Source organism: Pangasianodon hypophthalmus, chromosome 1, assembly GCF_027358585.1.
Source record: "Pangasianodon hypophthalmus isolate fPanHyp1 chromosome 1, fPanHyp1.pri, whole genome shotgun sequence".
Taxonomy (NCBI): domain Eukaryota; kingdom Metazoa; phylum Chordata; class Actinopteri; order Siluriformes; family Pangasiidae; genus Pangasianodon; species Pangasianodon hypophthalmus.
Window position 1 is genome coordinate 25116866 of NC_069710.1, and position 20764 is coordinate 25137629.

At 42.3% G+C, this 20764-nt stretch overlaps 1 protein-coding gene across 2 annotated transcripts; it reads right to left on the reverse strand.

Annotated features, from left to right (window-relative positions):
• Positions 1-2111: 2111 nt before the first annotated feature.
• On the reverse strand, positions 2112-18956 carry il6r (interleukin 6 receptor). Of its 2 annotated transcripts, XM_053236953.1 has the most exons (11): positions 18600-18956; positions 17885-17956; positions 16246-16917; positions 16005-16128; positions 14601-14773; positions 14236-14390; positions 13918-14065; positions 6807-6847; positions 4671-4722; positions 4173-4281; positions 2112-3498 (listed from the first exon to the last, which is right to left on the reverse strand). In XM_053236953.1, the coding sequence occupies exons 3-11, from the start codon at positions 16823-16825 to the stop codon at positions 3306-3308; spliced, it is 1575 nt and encodes a 524-aa protein (XP_053092928.1). In that variant the 5' UTR covers positions 16826-16917; positions 17885-17956; positions 18600-18956; the 3' UTR covers positions 2112-3305. The 2 variants fall into 2 exon arrangements, with proteins under 2 accessions (XP_053092928.1, XP_034166377.1); XM_034310486.2 differs by lacking the exon at positions 17885-17956.
• Between the last annotated feature and the right edge of the window lie 1808 nt (positions 18957-20764).

Here is a 20764-nt window from a genome sequence, read left to right on the forward strand (position 1 = left end):
CAAATAAAAAAAATCAAATAACTAAACAAATAAACAAATAAACAAACAAATAAATAAAATTAGTTAATCAGTTGCAAATATTATTAAAAAGTATAAGGTCCATGGGATTGTAGCCAACCTCCCAGGACATGGCCATAAGAAGAAATGCAACCCCAGGTCGATCAGAAGGATTGTGCGGATAGTAGACAAAGAGCCAAGGAAAACATCCAAAGCCATTCAAGCTGAACTCCAAGGTCAAGGTACATCACTATCTGATCACACCATCTGTCGCATTTTAAACAACAATAGGCTCCATGGAAGAAGACCCAGGAGAACACCATTATTGAAAGAAAAACATAAAAAATCCAGACTGGAATTTGCTCAAATGCATGTTGACAAGCCACAAAGGTTCTAGGAGAACGTCCTTTGGACTAATGAAACAAAACTAGAGTTTTTTTGGCAAGTCACACTAGCTGTATGCTCACAGACAGAAAAATGAAGCTTTCAAAAAAAAAAGAACACCATACCTACTGTGAAACATGGAGGGGGCTCAGTCATGTTTTGGGGCCACTTTGCTGTGTCTGGCACAGGGGGCCTTGAATCTGTGCAGGGCACAATGAAGGCTCAAGACTATCAAGGCATCCTGGAGAGAAACATAGTGCCCAGTGTCAGAAAGCTCTTCCTCATGGGCAGGTCACGGGTCTTCCAACAGGATAATGAAACACACAGCTAAAAGCACTCAAGAATGGCTGGGAAAAAAAACATTGGACTGTTCTTAAATGGCCCTCTATGAGCCCTGATCTTAAAGATCTTTAAGTGGAACGATTTGAAAAATGCAGTGTGCAGAAGGCACTTTTCAAACCTCAGACAGCAGTTTGCTCAGGAAGAGTGGGCCAAAATACCTGTTACCCGATGCAGAAGTCTCCTTGTAAACTATCACGATTGCTTGTTGGCAGTGATTGCTGGTAAAGGTGATACAAAATACAAAATATTAAGTTAAGGGTACCATCTTTTTTGTCCATGTCATTTTCATTTGGTTCATTATGTAAAATATTCAGTTTAATCAAAAATCTAAAGTAATGTCTGATTTGGTGTTAAACCTTGAATTAACAGTGATTGATGCCATTAACGTTTGCCAGTTTCAAATTATTTCAGAGATAGTTGTGGGTTCTTCTTTTTCGTGGAAGGGTACCAACAAATTTGTCCACGTCTGTAAGTATTTTTCCGCACTGTGTTACCATCTATACACAAGGGGAAATGCACTTGAATTTAACAGTGGCATGGTGGTGCAGTGGGTAGTGTTGTTTCCCAACAGCTCCAGGGTCCTTGGGATGATTCTGAGCACAGGCTACCATGTTCTCCCAGTGTCCATGTGGGGGTTCTCTGGTTTCCTCCTACTGTAAAGACATGCCAGTACATGGCCTGGGTAAGATAAATTGCTACTGGGTATGCTTATGTGTGTGTGTGTGTGTGTATGGTGCCCTGCAATTGACATGTGTACTATCCAGGGTGTATTCCTGCCCTATGCCCAGTGTTTCTAGGATATCTCCAAATCCATACATTTACCTCATTTGGCTTATGCTGTTATCCTAAGCAACAGGATACAACTGAGGAAGGATAAGGGTCAGCTTGACAGTGCTGGGATTTGAACTCAGATCACCTTCTGATCATCTGAATCAGTTCAGTGCATGATTTTTTTTTATTCTGCTGTACATGAAAAAAAAAAATCTTTATTTTTTGCTGATGTGATATCTCACATATGTATGTACAGGGAATATCCATCCATTTTCTCTACCACCTATCCTGCACAGGGTCACGGGGAGCCTGGAGCCTATCCCAGGGGACTCGGGGCACAAGGCAGGGGACACCCTGGATGGGGTGCGAACCCATTGCAGGGCACAATCACACACACTCACACACCACACAGTTTAGAGATGCCAATCAGCCTACAACGCATGTCTTTGGACTGGGAGTGCCTGGAACAAACCCCTGAAGCATGGGGAGAACATGCAGACTCCATGCATATAGGGAATATACTGTACATATTTTTGTTTTTATTTCTGGATTTCCATGGTTTAAATTTTTATTTATATTGTACTTACTCCCTGCAAAAACGACAAAGCACACTGAAGTATATTGTAGCATTTTTATTAATTCCTGTAATGTATACTCCAGTACATTCTATACAGTAAAGAGGCACCATGTTCCTGTTTTGTAACAGAATGTTGTGTTGAGTATAAAAAAAAATAAATCGGTTAATGTTATCTGATGTTAGTGTTTTTCAGGTCAGTGCATTATGAATGATAAAGGGTTCTTATTGAGATAGAAGCTTAATGTTCTGGTAGAATGAGTTACTTTTTGAGGTGTGCTGAAGTGTTTCAGTAGTTTTATTGCATTTTGGATGTGAAGTTAACTGCTGTGTTGAGCTGCATGATGGTAAAGAGAACTGTGTCAACTGTGTAATCTTTAAAAAGTGAGTATAGTATTGAAAAATGTGTGTAAGTAATTGTAAAAACAAACCAAAACAAGATATTTCTTTAATTTAAGACTGTTATCTAACCAGCATTAGCAAAAACAGCAGTTTCGGAAAGTGTATACAATTCAGTGTTTCAGGAATTGGATGACATTTAGGTCAATGCCACTGTTTCAGGTTATACTCTGCCTTAAATAACATTTTATCTGAATTTAAACAAAGCCTAATAGTATCCAATGCATTACACCATTTACACTGGGAAGATGAAGGCTGAAAATGTAGTCATATCCCAGCATATAAAAATGAACAGTAATTTACTGCTATTTCAGTAAAATAAGGCACTCTATTAAACTAAAAAAGATCAAACAGGTGAGACAACAGAACAGAGAGAGAGAGTGACAAAAATTGACAGAGAGATGGAAAGTGTGTGTGTGTGTGTGTGTGTGTGTGTGTGTGTGTGTGTGTGTGTCCCCACAAAGATAGTAATAACTGACTGTTTTAACCTTGTGGCTGGTCCCCACAAGCTTTTTTTAAACTGCAGTATATAATTTAAATAAATAAATAAAAACAAAAACTAAGATTTCTTTTTAGTTACTGAGATCATAATGTCAGTATGACTGAGATTACTTACCTTAACTAAGGTTAAGATTAGGTTTTGGTTTAGGTGTAGGTATAGCATTAATTTGCTGCATTAATAATTAATGCAAGGTCAATTGCATTAACAACATCAGTCAATGGTCAAAGTCAATGGAAGGTTAGTAAGACACACAAGTATATTAAGACAAAATTGTTTGTGTGTGTGTGTGTGTGTTTTCACAGAACATTGGTCTTGGCAGTGTAACAGCTTGTTTGCTTAAGACCTAGCAGATCCACTGGGAGAGAAAAAGTACTCCACATTGTGTAAGTGGATGCCTTCCCCTTCCCCTTCCTGATGATTGCTCTTATGAATCATCAGGGGCTGCTGAAGGAGAGGAGAAGGAGAGGAACAAGAGCAGGCCGAAGAGACACTCTCCTTACTCTTTTTAGGCAGGAATGGCATTCTGTGTCTTAGAGAAAAACAACAGGGCTTAACATGGTCATTGCAAACCATTTCACTTTCTGTTTATTAATATTTTCTTATTATCTTTCTCTGGTTAAATTTATTGTTCTGCATATTCAATTTACCCCTCAGATATACGTAATTCCTTTGTGATCATTTAAATGACTATGCTCTGTTTTCACTGTTAAGCACTGTCAGCTACAGTATATTGTGTACAAAATATTACCTAAACATTTTAGGAAAAAAAATAGGAAAAATAAAAAACTTACAATAACCTGGTTGCATAAGTGCGCACACCCTTTTATAGTTGGGGGTGTGGCTGTGTTCAGAATGAACCAATCACATTCAATCTCATGTTCTACTCTAGTAATTTCACATTGAGGATGGAAAAAGTTCTGACATGATTTATCTTGGTTTAATTTTTTTTTACATCACAAAAACCTGCCATTTTAATAGGGGTGTGTAGACTTTTTATATCCAGAAAGAAAGTAAGAAATATATAATTTTATATAAAATATTTTATATTTTAGGGGTGACATAAAGAAGATGAAGTTCAAATCTCAGGACTACCAGTGGGGTATTTGTGGGGCGACAATCGCTCAGCTCTATCACTGGCCTGTGCTCTAACATGAAAGAATAGTTTTATGAAGCAAAAACTGAACTAAGAAAGGGCAGAAGTACCTGAGAGAGCAGACGGAGAGCACAATGATGGTGATAAGAAGACAGACTCCCACCACCCACAGCACATACACCCACATTACACCATCACTGTCATCAGCAGGCCTAATCTCTATCACACCAGAGAGAGAGAGAGAGAGACGGAAAGAGAGAGAGGGATTGTGAGATGTAGAGGAAAGATACAAGCTCACAAAGATGGTTACATTACTGATGATGCCATGATTTCTTTTCCTTTCAGTGTAGTACTCTCTTGAGCAATGACAAAATAACACAATTAACTTAAAATTAGCTTCAGCACAAACCCATACTGCACCTCATTCGGGTAGCACAAATGAAAATAATGCCTGTATTGGATCTAGTTGTGTTTTAGATTATATTTTTAGAAAATCATATTTCTAAGGGGAAAAGTTAGTTTTATTTTGGCCCATGAGCAAATATGGACACAAAAACGTGCCTATGTACAAACACACACAGTATCCACAATCTCTGTTACATACTTACCCACTTCATCTTCTGACCTCCCAGAACCTTCTGGAAATATCCTACCCGGCCCCTAATATAGTGTGCAGATAAAAGAGCTCTTAAGTGACAGGGCATGTATATACTGTCCTCAACAATTAATCTGAACAGAAATTGCAGTATACAGTTAACTATAAAGTACTGAACTTTTTTCTCCTTAAATAGACAACACAATTATTAGTACAGATTTAAACCTTAATGCATTCTCTCTTTCAAACAAAGTAACATGGATTCTTTCACTTTAAGGTCTGATGAAGTGTGATCTGAGTCAATTTCAATTCTATAATATCTATTATCTATCAGGAGTGCACATTATAATTCAGTGTGTGCTTATACACTATATGGCCAGGTTGTGGACACCTGAACATCACACTCATATGTGCTTTTTGAACATCCCATTCCAGATTAAATCCCCCTTTGTTGTTTTAATAACAAACCTTTGACCATATAGTGCATTATACTGTATATTAGCATGGTGACGCAGCAGGTCCCTGGTTCAAGCCTAAGCTCAGGTTAAGGTCTGTGTGGAATTTCTGTGCATGTTCTCCCTGTGAGTGTGGGTTTCCTCTGGATTTCCTCTCACCTCCCAAAAGCATGTCAGTAGGTAGACTGGCCACTTTAAATTTCTCCTATGTGTGAATGTGTAAATCCCACATGGGGCCACGACCCCTAGTATGAGAACCTCTGTTGTAGGAGGAACTGTGTGATTTAATGCTTCATTTGTGTTTTTATATTACTAGAAGCTTTTTTCTGTAAAGGTTTCCAGAGAGCATGTTGTCATGAAGGTGTGATGTCTTGGAGTTTTGAGAATGATGAGATTTATATTCTGATGCCTTCTGAATCTACATTAGCACCAATCCAATTTTAGCAGAGAGAGAGAGAAACTCACAATCTCATTTTTGCTGAAGTCATTTATTTTATTTTATAAATATGAGAAATATTGCTACCAAGACAGATTTTGTGTGCAACTATTAGGAAATGTTTTGAAATCTAGTGTAGAAATTAAATAATAAATATAAAGAATTTTCCTGGCCATCTACCTCTGTATTGTGTCTCAAATCACTAACTGGTTTTCTTATAACAGCTAGTGTTTGAATTTTAAAAATCTCTCATGTAGTCTTCAAACCTTCTGAAAGGTCTGTTTTGTGTACCAGTCTTCTGGAGTTTTTAGATTAGTAAATAGTTTTGAATGTCACAACTCTTGAAAACAATTGTGATGACAGTGAAAAGTTTTAAAGAGAAACAGAGCTCATCAGTCTCTTTAGCGTTGCTGTAATAGCACAATCAATAGCAAAGTCCCATCACAAAATCCACAGACTAGGCTAATTATTGTGAACATTCCTAAACTTAGATATCAAGAAATACAACTGTTATTTTTGTTTAATAATTATCATTTGTCTATGTAGTTATTTTGTCAAACTTATATTTAGACTTATGGAATCTTAAGAATCTTAATTTTTAATTTCAGTCTTAAGTAGCTATCTAGCTATAGTACACTAGAGTTTTAAACTCATGTAGGACGTTGATGTAGGACATTTATCTGTCTTGTTTTTTATTAATGTATTGCCTAGGTTCATTTAGCCAATTAGTCATACAGCCATAGATGCACTCCAACTGGTACAGCTACGTACAAAAATACGTGGATATTGGGCATTTTTTAAACATTCACCCCACATTGAAGCAGGATGGAAGAAAAAATGTCTATTTCTAAATAAATAGGACCTTAGTTTAATTGTACTTACTGTACTGTATTTTTTTTTCCATGAATAGACCATACTCATGTACAATTACAGTGTTTAAAATATGTAATGTTTATTATGAAGAAATGTAAGCTAGCTATGTAGCATGGTGTCACTATCAGATTAATGTGGTTAGCAAATGTAGATAAAGTGTCACGGTATACTTAATAATCTTCAGCAAACTCCAGAAGTTTACTGGTGCATTTATGTTTTAGAAAAGACTAGAGGCATTCATTTATCAATAGCTTGTTCGAGGCACTGATGACCAAACATCTGTAACTCTCTAACTGTGAATATTTTTCTTTCTCCCTACTGTGTGTGTGTGTGTGTGTGTGTGTGTGTGTCTGTATGTGTGTGTATTAGGAAAGGAAGAACTTACCAGACTGGTGTTAATGTCAGTGGCAACAGTGGTTTCAGGAGCTATAAAGACAGACATACATTTATGTTAAAATGAGATTATTTTGTTTGTGAATTTTTATCTTACCTCCCCATTTTGTTTAGTATATGTAATAATTCTGTGGGGACATTTGGCTTATCTCATGAGGAAATTTTATTTTTTGTGGGAACAGATTCACCTAAACTGGACAGTTGAAGTCTGTGGAAAATATGTTGCTTGGTCTTTTTCTAATCTTCAACTGTTGGGTTTTGATAAGCCTGTGCCCACTGTAGCCTCAGATTCCTGTACTTGGCTGACAAGAGTGGAACCCGATGTGGTCTTCTGATGTTGTAGCCCATCTGTTTCAAGGTTCAGTGTGTTGTAAAGAGCAGTTATTTGAGTTACCATAGCCTTCTTTTCAGCTTGAACCAGTCTGTCCATTCTTATCTGAGCTCAGAACCACCATTCACAGGATATTTTTTTTCACACTTTTCTGTTTAAACTTTAGAGACTATTGTGTATGAAAAGATTAACATTTTCTGAAATACTCAAACTAGCCAATCTAGCATCAACAACCATGCCATAGACAATGCTGCCACATGATTGGCTGAATTGCATGAATGAACAGGCGTACAGGTGATCCTAATAAAGTGAATGGTGAATGTATACAGTATATGTGCAGTACTAGGGTAATTTGCTTCATTTTGCAGTGGAGTTGCTGGCATGTTAGCCTAATTAGTTTTATCTGTTTGTTTTTACAGAGAGGTTCTTGTTTTCTTTCTTACTTTTTTTCTGTTTAGGTTTTTTTCTTATTATGTATTTTAACATGCATATCACAGATTCGAGTATTGAGATCTTATGAGAAGCGACTGAGAAATGTCATGCTTGCATTACATCACTGCATGTAAGGATTATCTTCGTTTGACGCACTGCCAAGGGACTCCTAGCCACCAGAAATCTTGTGCACTCTGGGAATGGAATAGGCTAACATCTCTTGAGAGATATCCTACACTGCTTACTTTCAGAGACAAACTTTTAAGGAACACACAAAAAAGTATGAACTGAACTGGACTGCTTGGAATGTAAAGTATACTGTATGTATTTATATACAGTGCTGATTTAAGAGCTTAGTATTATGAATATATAAAGGTGGTTGACACCCAAGTCTGTTCTGTACGTGCATGTTTATGTAGCTGAATAATCACCTTAGGGGGCAGTCGTGGCCTAATCGATAGAGAGTCGGACTTGCAACCTGAAGGTTGTGGGTTCGAGTCTCGGGTCCGGCAGGGATTGTAGGTGGGGGGAGTGAATGACCAGCGCTCTCTCCCACCCTCAATACCACGACTGAGGTGAGACCCCTGAGCAAGGCACTGAACCCCCAACTGCTCTCCGGGTGTGTGTTCACTACTGTGTGTGTGCACTTGGATGGGTTAAATGCAGCGCACTAATTCCAAGTATGGGTCACCATACTTGGCCACAAGTCACTTCACCTTCACCTATTCAAATACTTTAAGTTTCAGTTTGATAATATCCTTTGAAAAAGTGTTACAGCTCCATTCCCAGATGTGCACTGGCTGAGCACTGAATTCACTGATTCGTGTTTGTGCATGAGCAACCACAAAGCATAAAGCGCATCCGGCAAACACACGTGTTAGCTTTTGCTGAAGCGAGCGCCTGCAGGGATGCAGGGAGTACGGCAGAGAGACGCAGCATCTTGTTCCCTTCGGGGAACCATGGTTACATACGTAACCTAGAGGTCCAAATTGTAAAAATGGACAAATGTGTACGGAGAGGACCAGCCTGCTGCAACACAAATGTCCCGAAGGGCCACGCCTGCTGACAAGGCCTTGGAGGCCGCCATACCCCTAGTCGAGTGCGCTCTGATTTCCATGGGGGACTGGAGGCCAGAGGACTCGTAGGCCAGTGTGATGGTCTCGACCACCCACATACTTATGGTTTGCTTGGTCGCTGGAACCCCTTTCTTAGGTGGACCGAAGCAAATGAACAACTGATCTGCCTTCTGCCACTGGACAAAGCAGATTGAGTCTTTCCTGGCCTGTTTCCTGGAAGGGAGGAGGAGAAAAAGCTTGCAGTACCACGGGGCCTGGTGAAGTGTGGGCACTTTAGGGACATACCCGGGTCTCGGGTAGAGGAATGCCCTAACCATGCCCTGGAGTGCCTGAAGATCCCCTATCCTCCTGAGAGAGGATATGGCAAGCAAGAAGATAGTCTTCAGCATAAGGAGGTTATCAGAACTATCTTCAGCAGGTTCAAAGGGGGCATTGCACAAAGCCTCCAGAACCACCGCCAGGTCCCAAGAGGACACCTTGGTGCGCTGTACTGGCCTCAACCTCCATGTGCCACGGAGGAAACGTGTAACAAACGGGTGTCTTCCCAACAACTGACCACCTAGAAGGGCGTGGCAAGCAGCTATGGCTGCCACGTACACCTTCAGAGTGGAGGGAGATAACCCTGCAGAGAAGCGCTCCTGCAGAAACTCCAGAACTGTACCAACTGGGCAGTTGACTGGGTCTTGCATTCACTGTTTGCACCAAGAAGCGAAAAGTTTCCACTTCAAGGCGTACAGTTTCCTCGTGGCGGGAGCTCTGGACTGGAGTATGGTCTCAAGAACCTCAGTTGAGAGACCAGATGCTAGGAGCTGTGCCCCCTCCGGGCGGGGGTGAAGGATGGTGCCCCCTGCCTGAGAGAGGAGGTCCCTCCTGATCAGAATCTGCAGTGGAGAGCCGTCAAGGAGGGACACAAGGTCCGAGAACCAAACTCGGGCCGGCCAGAACGTGGCTACTAGCAGAAGCCAAACCTCTCTCCAGAACTCCCGGGAGCAGAGCGATCAGGGGGAAAAGCATACAGACAAAGCCTCGGCCACGTCTGCACCATGGCATCCAGCCCAAGCGGAGCTGGATGTGTGAGGGAGAACCAGAGTGGACAGTGTGTCGTTTCCTGCAATGCAAATAGATCCACTTCCGCCTGGCCAAACTCTCTCAGGGTGGAGCCTCCATTCCCCGGGCCTCAGCCCCTGTCTCAACAAGATGTCCGCTCCCTGATTGAGGTGCCCAGGGATGTAGACCGCTCTGAGTGAGAGGAGCTTTCCCTGAGCGCACAGGAGGATCTGGCGCACCAGCCTGTATAGGGGGCGCGAGCGTAGACCCCCTGTCGGTTGATGTAGGAGACCACTGATGTGTTGTCTGTGCGGACAAGCACATAATGTTCCCTAAGGTCTGGAAGGAAGTGTTTCAGAGCTTGAAACATGGCCAGCATCTCCAGGCAGTTTATGTGCCACGTGAGATGATGGCCTTCCCACAGACCCTGGGCAGAGCGGCCACTCATGTTACGTTAGCGTTACACGATGACAAGGAGCCCCCAGCACGGGACCTTGAGACAGGAACCAAGGTTTCTTCCACATGTCTAAGGCACGTAAGCACCGCCGCGTGACCTTGATCCCGCGAAGCGGGTTCCCCCTCTGGGAAAATCCCTTGGCCCTGAGCCACCACTGCAGGGGTCTCATATACAGCAGGCCAAACGGTATCACATTGGACACAGCTGCCATCAGACCCAACGGTCTCTGAAACTGTCTGACAGTGAGTAACTGGCCTTCTCTCACTCCCCTCACGGCTGTGAGAATCGCTTCGATACGAGCAGGAGACAGTTGTGCCTGCATCGTCGTCGAATCCCACACCATGCCCAGATAAGTGGTCCTCTGTAGTGGAGAAAGTACACTTTTCTTGGAGTTTAGCCGTAACCCCAGCTCTTTCATATGGGCGAGGACGACATCTTGATGGCGCGCCGCCATCTGCTCTGACTGAGCTAGAATCAGCCAGTCATTGATGTAATTCAGTATACGGATGCCCTGGAGTCACAACGGAGCCAGGGCAGCATCCACACACTTGGTGAAAGTGCAGGGTGAGAGTGACAGGCCGAACGGAAGAACCCATACTGGTATGCTTCTCCCCCAAAAGCAAATCTCAGGAACTTCCTGTGTTGAAGAAGGATGGATACATGGAAGTATGCATCCTTGAGATCTATCGTAACAAACCAGTCCTCAGACCTGATCTGAGACACGATCTGTTTGACAGTGAGCATCTTTAACCAGAACCATTTAATAGCGTGGTTCAGTAGACACAGATCCATAATTGGATGCAACCCCCCATCCTTCTTCGGAACAATAAAGTAGCGGCTGTAGAGCCCGGACTCTCTCTCAAGAGGAGGAACACGTTCTATGGCCTCCTTTCTCAAGAGAGTGTCTACTTCTTGTTCCAATACCAGAGCCTGCTCGGGCCCCACGGACAAGAGCCAAACTGGATTCTGTAACCTCTTTCTACAGTCTGCAGGACCCATCGTGAGACATCTGAGACAAGTTTCCATGCTGCCAGAAAGTCTACTAAGGGAACCAGCCTTTCGAGACTGGCCTCTGGTGCAGCTAGAGGAGCCACTTCGGTGCCCTGAAGCGGATGACCGGCATGGAACGACTGACCTAACTGCTCTGGTGCCTTCACTTAAGGGAACGAGCTTTCCCGCGCCATACCGCAACTGGGCGGCAGTTGGGAATTCCACTCGTTGGAGCCCACTGGGCCCTGAAGCACCAAAGGTGGCAGGGGTATCAGCTGGCCTAAGGACGCCAGTCCCTCAGCACAGACGCCTGCTAGAGATCCTAATTTGGTGTCCTGAAATGGATGACCAGCAGGAAGCGACCTATTTATCCACTCTAGTGCCCTAACTTGAGGGAACGAGCTTTCCCGTGCTGTACCGTGGCCGGGCGGCAGCTGGGAAATTAGCCTGTTGGAGTTCACTGAGCCCTGAAGCACCAAAGGTGGCAGGGGTGTCAGCCGGCCTAAGGACGCCAGCCCCTCGGGACAGACACCTGCTAGAGATCCTAATTCAGCGACCTGAAACGGGTGCCCGGCAGGGAATGGCCGATTTATCCACTCTAGCACCCTCGCTCGCGGGAACGAGCTTTCCTGCGCCATACCACAAATGGGCGGCAGCCGGGAAATTAGCTCGTTGGAGCTCCCTGAACCCTGAAGCACCGGGGGAGGCAGGGGTGGCAGTGCAGCTCTGGCGTCAGGGCCGCTTGGCCGAGGTCCTCTTAGCCAGAATAACGGTCCGCAGATCCGTTCCCCGCTTCGAAGACATCGATCGAGAGTGCCGCCCTGACCCCTGCTCTTTCTGCAGGGGGGTACGGGTCGCGACGCCCTGCCTCTGGGCCTGGCGATACGAAGAGCTAGACGGCCGGGGCTGCTCCCGCTCAGCAGCCCCAAAGACCCGGGAACGGCGAGGGAGGACGCGATGGAATGCTGGTGCCTGCTGCTTCACCTCCTGAAACCTATCGACGACAGCATCGACTGCGCCGCCGAAGAGGCCAGAAGGCGATAGCGGGGCATCCAGCAGGAAGAATCTGTCTGTGCCTTTAAATTCAGATAGATTCAACCATTGGTGCCGTTCCATGGCCACCAAGGAAACCGCCAGAGCCATTGGCCGTTCAATGGCGGCATTGGTGGAGCGACAGATCCATGGCCGAATGCAGTTCAGTAACCACGCCGGATTCCCCATCCTCCCCTAGGTCCAGGTCTTTTAGCAGGTTGGTCCTGCAACAGCGCCATGGTGTACAGAAACGCACCGGCCTGACCTGCCGCTGTATAAAAGGGGGCAGGTCCTGCTTTCCCATCCAGGCTGGATGTCAGTCTCACCGGCCTGGTGGGAAGCTTTGGGGCCTTCAGGGACGATGCTGAAGACGGGAAGAGATAGTTCGCGAGCGTCTGCTCCACCGCCAGTATCGCCCCGTATCCACTCTCATTCAGCCCGATGATGTTTGAATAATTGGAAACAGTAGGGCTGAGGAAGAATATGGTTTCCTCCACGATCTCGACACCTCGGCGTGGAGATCGGGGAAAAACGGAAGGCCTCGTCGTGAAGGCTGCGATGTAGCTCCCAGGAAACCCTCATCCAGCTTGCTTTTGGGACGAGTGTCCCGCTTCTCGGCCGGCCAATTGATATTCAGCTTGGCTACGGCACGAGTCACAACGTCCACGAGCTCCCCATATGCGAGGGACTGTGGTGGTGTGCTCACAGTCTCCTCATTATCGACGCTCATCACATCAACCTCCTCAGAGGAAGACAGATGAAGCGCCTGGCTCTCTCTTGGGGGGGAAGAAACCGAAGAGCGGGCTTCCGAACCCTAAGAGAGAGCCGCAGAGCCAGCAGGTGAGGACCGAGAAAAGGACAAGCCCGTCTTGGATCCCTCCGCTTAATCCACCTGCGATCCCCAGGATAACAGCGGGATTGCGAACCTGGCCGCTTTCATCAAAGACGGTCAGGCAGGAGCGGAGCACTTGGAGTGGAAGAAGCTCACAAGCATGACAGTTAGCCCCCTCGAGAGCTAACCGTGCATGCTCCGCTCCCAAACAGACGAAGCACAAATCGTGTGTATCCCCACCCATGATATAGCACGGGCAGGGAGGAACACTTGACCTGAAACGCTGTCCACTCGCCACAAACTTTGATTTGCGTTTAGACATGATTTCTCACACACACGCATCCACATGACATGCTCGCTGAAGAGCAAAAAGCTAACGTGCGTTTGCCGGATGCGCTTTATGCTTCCTGGTTGCTCACGTCACCCCGCTCGTGACGTTTCGCTTCTCCATTGGACTGATTTCCCACGCGCTTCAGAACGTGGTCTTGCCAGGGGCGTTCCCAAAGCGTTTTGATGCAGCTCGAGTTCCTGAAGGGGAACAGGTGCTTTTTGAGTTTTGTCTTCCAGGTTCTACGTTTCTCACTACAGCCTCTCTCTAGCACCATGGGTGTTTTTGAAAGTATACAGGCAGGCCCGTCTCCACCAATGTCTAGAGGCATTAGGATGCTGCTGTTTTTGTATTTGTCAGGGCACATCCACCCTCCTTGAATACATTATAGCTCTCTATTTCATGATATACTCAGAGACAAAGATGGCCATTGCAAAACACAGATTTTGTGTTTTTACAACAGTTTCTGTGTGGATTTGGATGCATAATTGAATCATGGTGTGTAATGTTTATTCTCATTTTGAACTTATACCATAATTCTGGGGTTGACTGCATGTGTATGTGTGCACTGTAATTACCTGTCCATGTGTGTGCATACACAGGACTGGTCCAATCACTCCACTGCCCTTCATACTCATCTTTTGCTCGAATCTGAATCTCATGGTCAGTGTGTGGCAGAGCATCCAAAATCAACCAGTCTCTACTTTCTGTGTTCACCTGCTGGTACTGCACAAACATACACACACACACAAAACTAAACATATTGGTTCTTTCAGATGGTAATGTGAATGTACATTTACCTCAGTTTGTGATTTAAGATTCTCTATTATATACAAATATACACAGAAACAGAATATGAGAACACACACACACTCACACACACACCTTCTTTCTACCTCTTTGGCACGTAGAGGACGATATCTAAGCTGGAAGTAAAGGGTGTAGTACAACTCCCACATCCAGGTGGCAGGTAAAGACCAGGAGACATTCAGCATGTGAGGCTCACCTTCAACTGGCTTCACTTTAACTCCATCTGGAGGATCTGGCTTAACTATATATATATATATATATATATATATATATATATATATATATATATATATATATATATATATATATATATATGTATATATATATATATACATAGAGAGAGAGAGAGAGAGAGAGGGAGAGAGAGAGAGAGAGAGAAAGGGGTGGGTTAACCAATAACATACAATAACATGATAATCAGAGCTACAAATATGACACCCCCCCCACTCACTGATGTTTTGAGGAATGTACTTGTATGGATAACTGGTGGCATTGCCTGCAGTGTTAGTCACACACAGTTTAGCTGTATATACATTTCTGTCATTCTCCATACTGGGCAACACACACCAGCAGCAGGAGCATGCAGCAGAGTACGAACAATTCACACTGGAGATCTTCTCCAATCTAAAAAGGAAGAAAATGAATTGTTGTAATTCATCAAAAAGTCAAAATGTACAGCAGCATTAGTGGGCTGACTGTACATTTCCAACATTCAATTCTGTTTAACGGTATGTTTATTTGAGGACAGTGTCATATAGCAGCTTGTTGGCAGAGATATCCAGGGTTTGACCTGGTGACTATGGTGAATTTTATTATATAAAATTTTATATTTTATATATTTTATATATTTGCTGGCAGGCTTAAAGTTCCTTGGCTGTACACATCCTTATTTTAATAATGATTACACTTTAAAAATTTGTTTATGTGCATCTGTTAATTGAGTCCTGAAACCTTCTTTTCCTTTTTCTTATAAAAACAGAAGCTAAGCGTAGAACATCACAGCATAACAGGACAGATAAATCTGCTGTACATTGATGACAAAATTTAAGTACCTATCAACAGTACCAAAGGTAATGTAAAAAACTTACCAATGTTCCAAAAGTAATGTGAAAACATTACAGAAAAAGTTCTCCTAATGTGCAAAGAGTGCATACTGGTTTATTTCCAGTGTATTCATAGGTGATTTTTTTTTTGAAGATATATTGACAGTTTCCCTATAAACAACCCTCAAAAAACTCCTCATCCAGTAAATCCACTTTTTTCGTGTCCTCTCTGTTGTCTTCTAAATAGCCTCCTAATAATTAATAAATTAATTAAATTAAAAATAAATTTAAAATAAAATATTTTTTTTTTGAAAATTCAAACTTAAGCATTGTCATTCTGTGACCGATAGAATTGTGGATTTAAACATTAGTTAAATTGAAGTGCTTCAGTTCAAGAGCCACTCATACTGCTGAATACAGATGAGTTAAAGCACTTCAGAAATGCTTTCAGTGAGAATTCAATTGTTTTCTGTTTAAGCTAATAATGCATGTTTTCTTTTTTCCCTAGCACTTTCATGTTATCTTCCATTTATTATTCCTACAGTGAAACACAGAGCTTGCATTATTTTGGCTCTTCTTCACTGTCATTCAGTAAATTCTGGTGTGATTCACTGTGCCAGTGTGAAAACTTCACTCTGTGCGAATGTCCACACACAATGTTCTGACTTACTCACAGAGATGCACTTGCAGAAGTATAAATCAGCCCTGACACCCCTAATCATCTACTTAGAAAGACACTTTCTCTCTCTCTCTCTCTCTCTCTCTCTCACACACACACACACACACACACTCACACACACACACTTACTTACCCTTTCCTGAGGAGCAGGTAACACTGAGGCTGTGGGATGATGGGCTGTCTAGATATCCACTCACACTGGATTTTGCTGATGTGGGATTTCTTGTAGCATGACAGGGTAGGGTTCTCTGGAGGGACTAAGAGAGATATAAGAGTGCTTGGTTAGTTTATTTGTCACCAGAGGATTTATGCATGATTTTTGTATTTGTCTTCAATATTGCAATGTGTGTGTGCGTGTGTATATGTCTCCTTACTGCCAACACTGATTTTAACAGATGAAACTAGTTTGCCTCTCCTATAGCAGCTGTAGTTCCCTGAGTCAGTCAACCGAAGAGCAGGAAGTCTTAAAGCCCCGCCATTTTCCATAGCGCCTCGCATGAGCTGACCATTCCAAGTCCATCGTGCCTGCCTCTTAATGGACCTGGTCACTCTCAATCCTTCCACCTTCTCTTCATAGTCCTCTTCTTCTTCATATTCTGTGCTGGTGCCTCTCTCAATGCTCAACCCCATTTCCATGGTTACACTAAAAACCCCTCCTTCTTCTGTAACTCTGCTCACACTGTTGGGTTTAGTGGATTGATTGACAGCAGGCAAAACTTGCCCACTTCCCATTTGCTCCTTTGCTGAGCTCATAGCCGGGTTAGCAGTGGTTACAGATTCAGTGACATATATTCCAGTTGCAGTTTTAATTTTGTACTTTCCAGCCGTGGCAAAGTTCTCAATTTCTGGATGGTGTATTCCAATAGTACCAGGACTCTCTCTGGCTTTTTGGGATGTCCAATGGCTAGTTACATCTCCTCTTCTCTCGAGTCTCTCTTTGTGTTTTGTACTCATTATTAATGGAACACTATCCACAGTGACATCGCCCCTACAGCCCAGGATGACCTCTGACCCCACGTTCAAGGCCAGCACACCAGGATAGGATTCTAAGGGAAAACGAATTCTTCACATTAGTCAAATTTTGATAGAGCTATTTGTATTGTTAAAGAAAAATACCTTGCAACAAAGGTAAGATTCATTCACAAAACTATCAGAATTATAATTGGCTCCCCTCAGTAGTTATAATTTCCATGGCTTTCACTGAATCACTTTCCATGTCTTTTTCACGTTGTTACAGTAGTTGTGTGATAGTTGTGTTAATTTCATGTATTTCATTCATTCGTTCATTCATCTTTAGCAACCGCTCACTGCTGGTCAGGATCATGGTGAACCACATTGTAAACCACTTCAGTTGTCTTCTGTGGCCTTCCAGTCCTTTTGGTGTTGCTGAGCTCACCAGTGCATTCTTTCTTTTTAAGAATGTACCAAATTGTTGACTTGGCCACTCCTAAAGTTTTTGCTATCTCTCTGATAAGTCTGTTTTGTTTTTTCAGCCTAATGATGGCATCTTTCACTTGCATTGACACCTCTTTGGACCACATACTGAGAGTTCAGACGAACAGCTACCAAATGCAAATTCAATGCTTAGAATCAACTCCAGACCTTATATCTCCTTAATTTGTCATGAAATAATGAGGAAACAGGCCACACCTGGCCATGAAACTGCTTATCAGTCAGTTGTCCAATGGAGGGACTCTGTAAAAAAATGACTGTAATTCCTAAATGGATAATGCAATATTTTTGTTAAACCCCTTAAATTAAAGCTGAAAGTCTACACTTTAATAACATCTTGATTGCTTCATTTCAAATCCAGAGGCAAAATTACAAAAATTGTGTCACTGTCCAAATACTTATGGACCTGATTGTACATGCACTCTCCTGCTCTTCCTGGACTTGTTATTATTTCAATACAAAATGAAAGAGACGTTAAACCTAATAGTATTGAAGTCCTTTCTTAGTGTTTAATACAGTTTCCAGTATATAAAAGATAATTCGGAAAACTTTAAGACTGACCCAGCTATGATGAGCACAGCTAAAAGTTCCAGTATCAGGGACACTAGATGAAACTACCTGAAGCCAGGACTTCTGAAAACAAACAACAGTGAACATAACCTCTGGTATAACAGTGTATATTATTTTATTCAGCTACTAATAGACAACACCAATCTGATCATATGAAACCTCTCATTATACCAACCTCAATGTATTGTATTAAAAATAGATAGATTATTAACGTCAGAGGGAAATTCCCAAAATACAAAATGCACTTAATCAATTTATTAAGTTATTACAGCTACAGTTGGTGGCACAAGTGGCAGTAGGTATGTATTTATCTTACATTTACATTTATGGCATTTGGCAAACGCCCTTATCCAGAGCAACTTACATTTATCTCATTTATACATCTGAGCAGCTGAGGGTGAAGGGCCTTGCTCAAGGGCCCAACAGTGGCAGCTTGGTAGTTTTGGAGTTTGAACTCATGACCTTCCGATCAGTAGTCCAAGTGATAGTATTTGGGGAAAATTTCTATAGAAATTTCATCACGAATGAACACACAATTTGCTCCATTTTGTAAAATGGATGTGACTACTGAAAGTTAATTTATCATTTGCTGAGTGAGCACACACCTTAGAGAAAACACTTGCTTATTCCATAACCAAACAGCCTGATCATCTTCCTCAGTTGTCTTTAACACTAGCAGCTGAAATGAAGGCTATAGTTCACTTACCTTTCCGAGGACATACTGGACTCTCCTGACCACAATGGACTTTGGCCGCACACAGCACAAGAAGAGTAAGTGCAATCGGGATGCTCATGGCTCAGTAGTTCACCAAATAATTGCAGTTGATGAGGAGTTTTGTGAAGATCACAAACAGGAACAAGACAAACATCATGAGAAACACAAAAAATAGATCATTAAATGTCACCTCATGTTATCCTTTTAGGTGTTCGCTTTTAGTCCAAACTGCTATGTTTAAAATCCAGCTCAGTCTGTGTCAAGTTCAAGACAGTTCTTAAAAATAGCATTTGGTAGTTGGGGGATTGTTTCCCTAAAGTTCTTCCCCTCCTCTCCCTCCCTCTTTCTCTCTCTCTCTCTCTCTCTCTCTGTCTTTCTCTTGCTAACTGTGTGTTTAATAAATTGCATAACAGCAGGGTCACCCCTCTTAAGCACACAAATAAGACAAACAGGCTGTGCAGAGGCAGGAACAGATTGGGAAGGTTTATGTGGCATTGGAATAAACTAGAAATACGTTTCAGACCTACAGAATGTTTTCAGAGTTCACAGAATATGATGGATAATGGAAAACCTATTTCTAAGACTTGTGACAGGCTGTTCTGGGAGTCCTCAAATAAATAAACTCGTTGGAATTCATCTCATTATTACTGTCAGTATGACACATGTTAGATACAAAAACACAATCAATTCTCAAGTAATATTCATATTTGCCATTTTTTCATTACATCAGTCTACACACCCCCATGATGTAAGGGTCATATTACAGATTAAATCTGCAGATGCTCATTCACAAAGTAACACAAGGGCTTGTCTCTTATTGCAATAAACAAATTATTAAACAGGGGTTCAACATCACTACATTTCAACTTTCAAATCAATACTGTTATGTTTCACCAGTAGGAGGTATGAGGCTTAGATTTATCCCAAACCCAAAGAAACAGGTAATGTTGTGTGGTTATGTCTTACAATACATACAGCCATGTATTCACCCGTGCATAAAACTCATGTTAGTACATGCATCTAAGGCCACTTTTAGACAGAGTCTCTCACTGGTCCAGTAGACATGAGGAGAAATCCATTTGGTAACTTTATGTGTAACGTTCTTTCCCAGTTCATTCCTGTAGAATCCAAAAGAGCAGATTTATGGCTCTAAGTAAATGACTCCGGTAGTCCAGCTCAGAGTGTTGGAACACCAATATGGTGTGATAAATGCAAAAGGGGAAGCTGAGCGAGAGTTTTATTCCATTTGAGTTCATATTGCGTTCTCATGGAGAACTTTAGTATTTACACAAACACAAGAAGTGCTTCACACATTGGTCCAGTGTCTTTACTTGAGCTGCAACTGGATAATAGAGTTTATCCATTCCATTATCCACAGAATCAAGACATCTTCCAATGGACCATGTATAAGTTCCTACGCATATGACAGTATGCCATCCATACCATAATACAGTAGTATCATGGTACAGTAGACTAGTTTAAAACATCGCAGTTATCTTCTTCTAACACATTGACCAACTCCATCATCACTCACAACAATAAATAAGTTAGCAAACCTAAATTCCATGATATACTCTCCCTGTCCATTTTCTCTGGAATACCTAAGCACAAAAAGCCCAACCCAACTGAAATTTAATTATTATGAAGCTGGATAGTGAACATTAGTATAAAAAAAAGCATCACACTTAAAGGCATGAGTGTGGTGTGTAGCGTTTCAAAACGTCTGGCGTGATAGTGAATCAAATACACAAATACAGTTCTCTGCAGCATCTCTAAATGCACAAAAAAATCAAGCAAACATCTGGACTTGAGCTTTGGCTCATTTCCCACCAATGTTCTTGTGAGAAAAAAATGGCTTAGTGCTATTCCCCAGAATGAGGACAAGCATTTTAAGAGACAGCACATATGTCTGTAGCCAGCATGTCAAAGAAAAACTACTGGCTGTAAATGCCTAAAACATGGGGTTATATACCCCTTAACCCATACTTAGATTTCTAATAACTTCTCAAATCCTATTTTAGGTCATAAACCCTACAAAAGGTGTGCTTGTTTATACTGTGCTTTAACTCTCTGACTCTTCTCTGAGTCTGTCCATGCATTTTCCTAAAAATTGCATCAGGTTCATTGGACTATAGGGAAGTATTTATGCATGTTTC

What these genes read in the sequence shown, in the direction of transcription:
- il6r (XM_034310486.2), bottom strand. Translation starts at nt 18,687, where the DNA reads ATGAGCATCCCGATTGCACTTACTCTTCTTGTGCTGTGTGCGGCCAAA. An exon ending in GTACATTCCTCAAAACATCA is followed by an intron (nt 14,391 to 14,600) that starts GTGAGTGGGGGG and finishes ATATATATATAG; the next exon opens with TTAAGCCAGATCCTCCAGAT. An exon ending in CTGACATTAACACCAGTCTG is followed by an intron (nt 4,723 to 6,806) that starts GTAAGTTCTTCC and finishes ACACTATATTAG; the next exon opens with GGGCCGGGTAGGATATTTCC.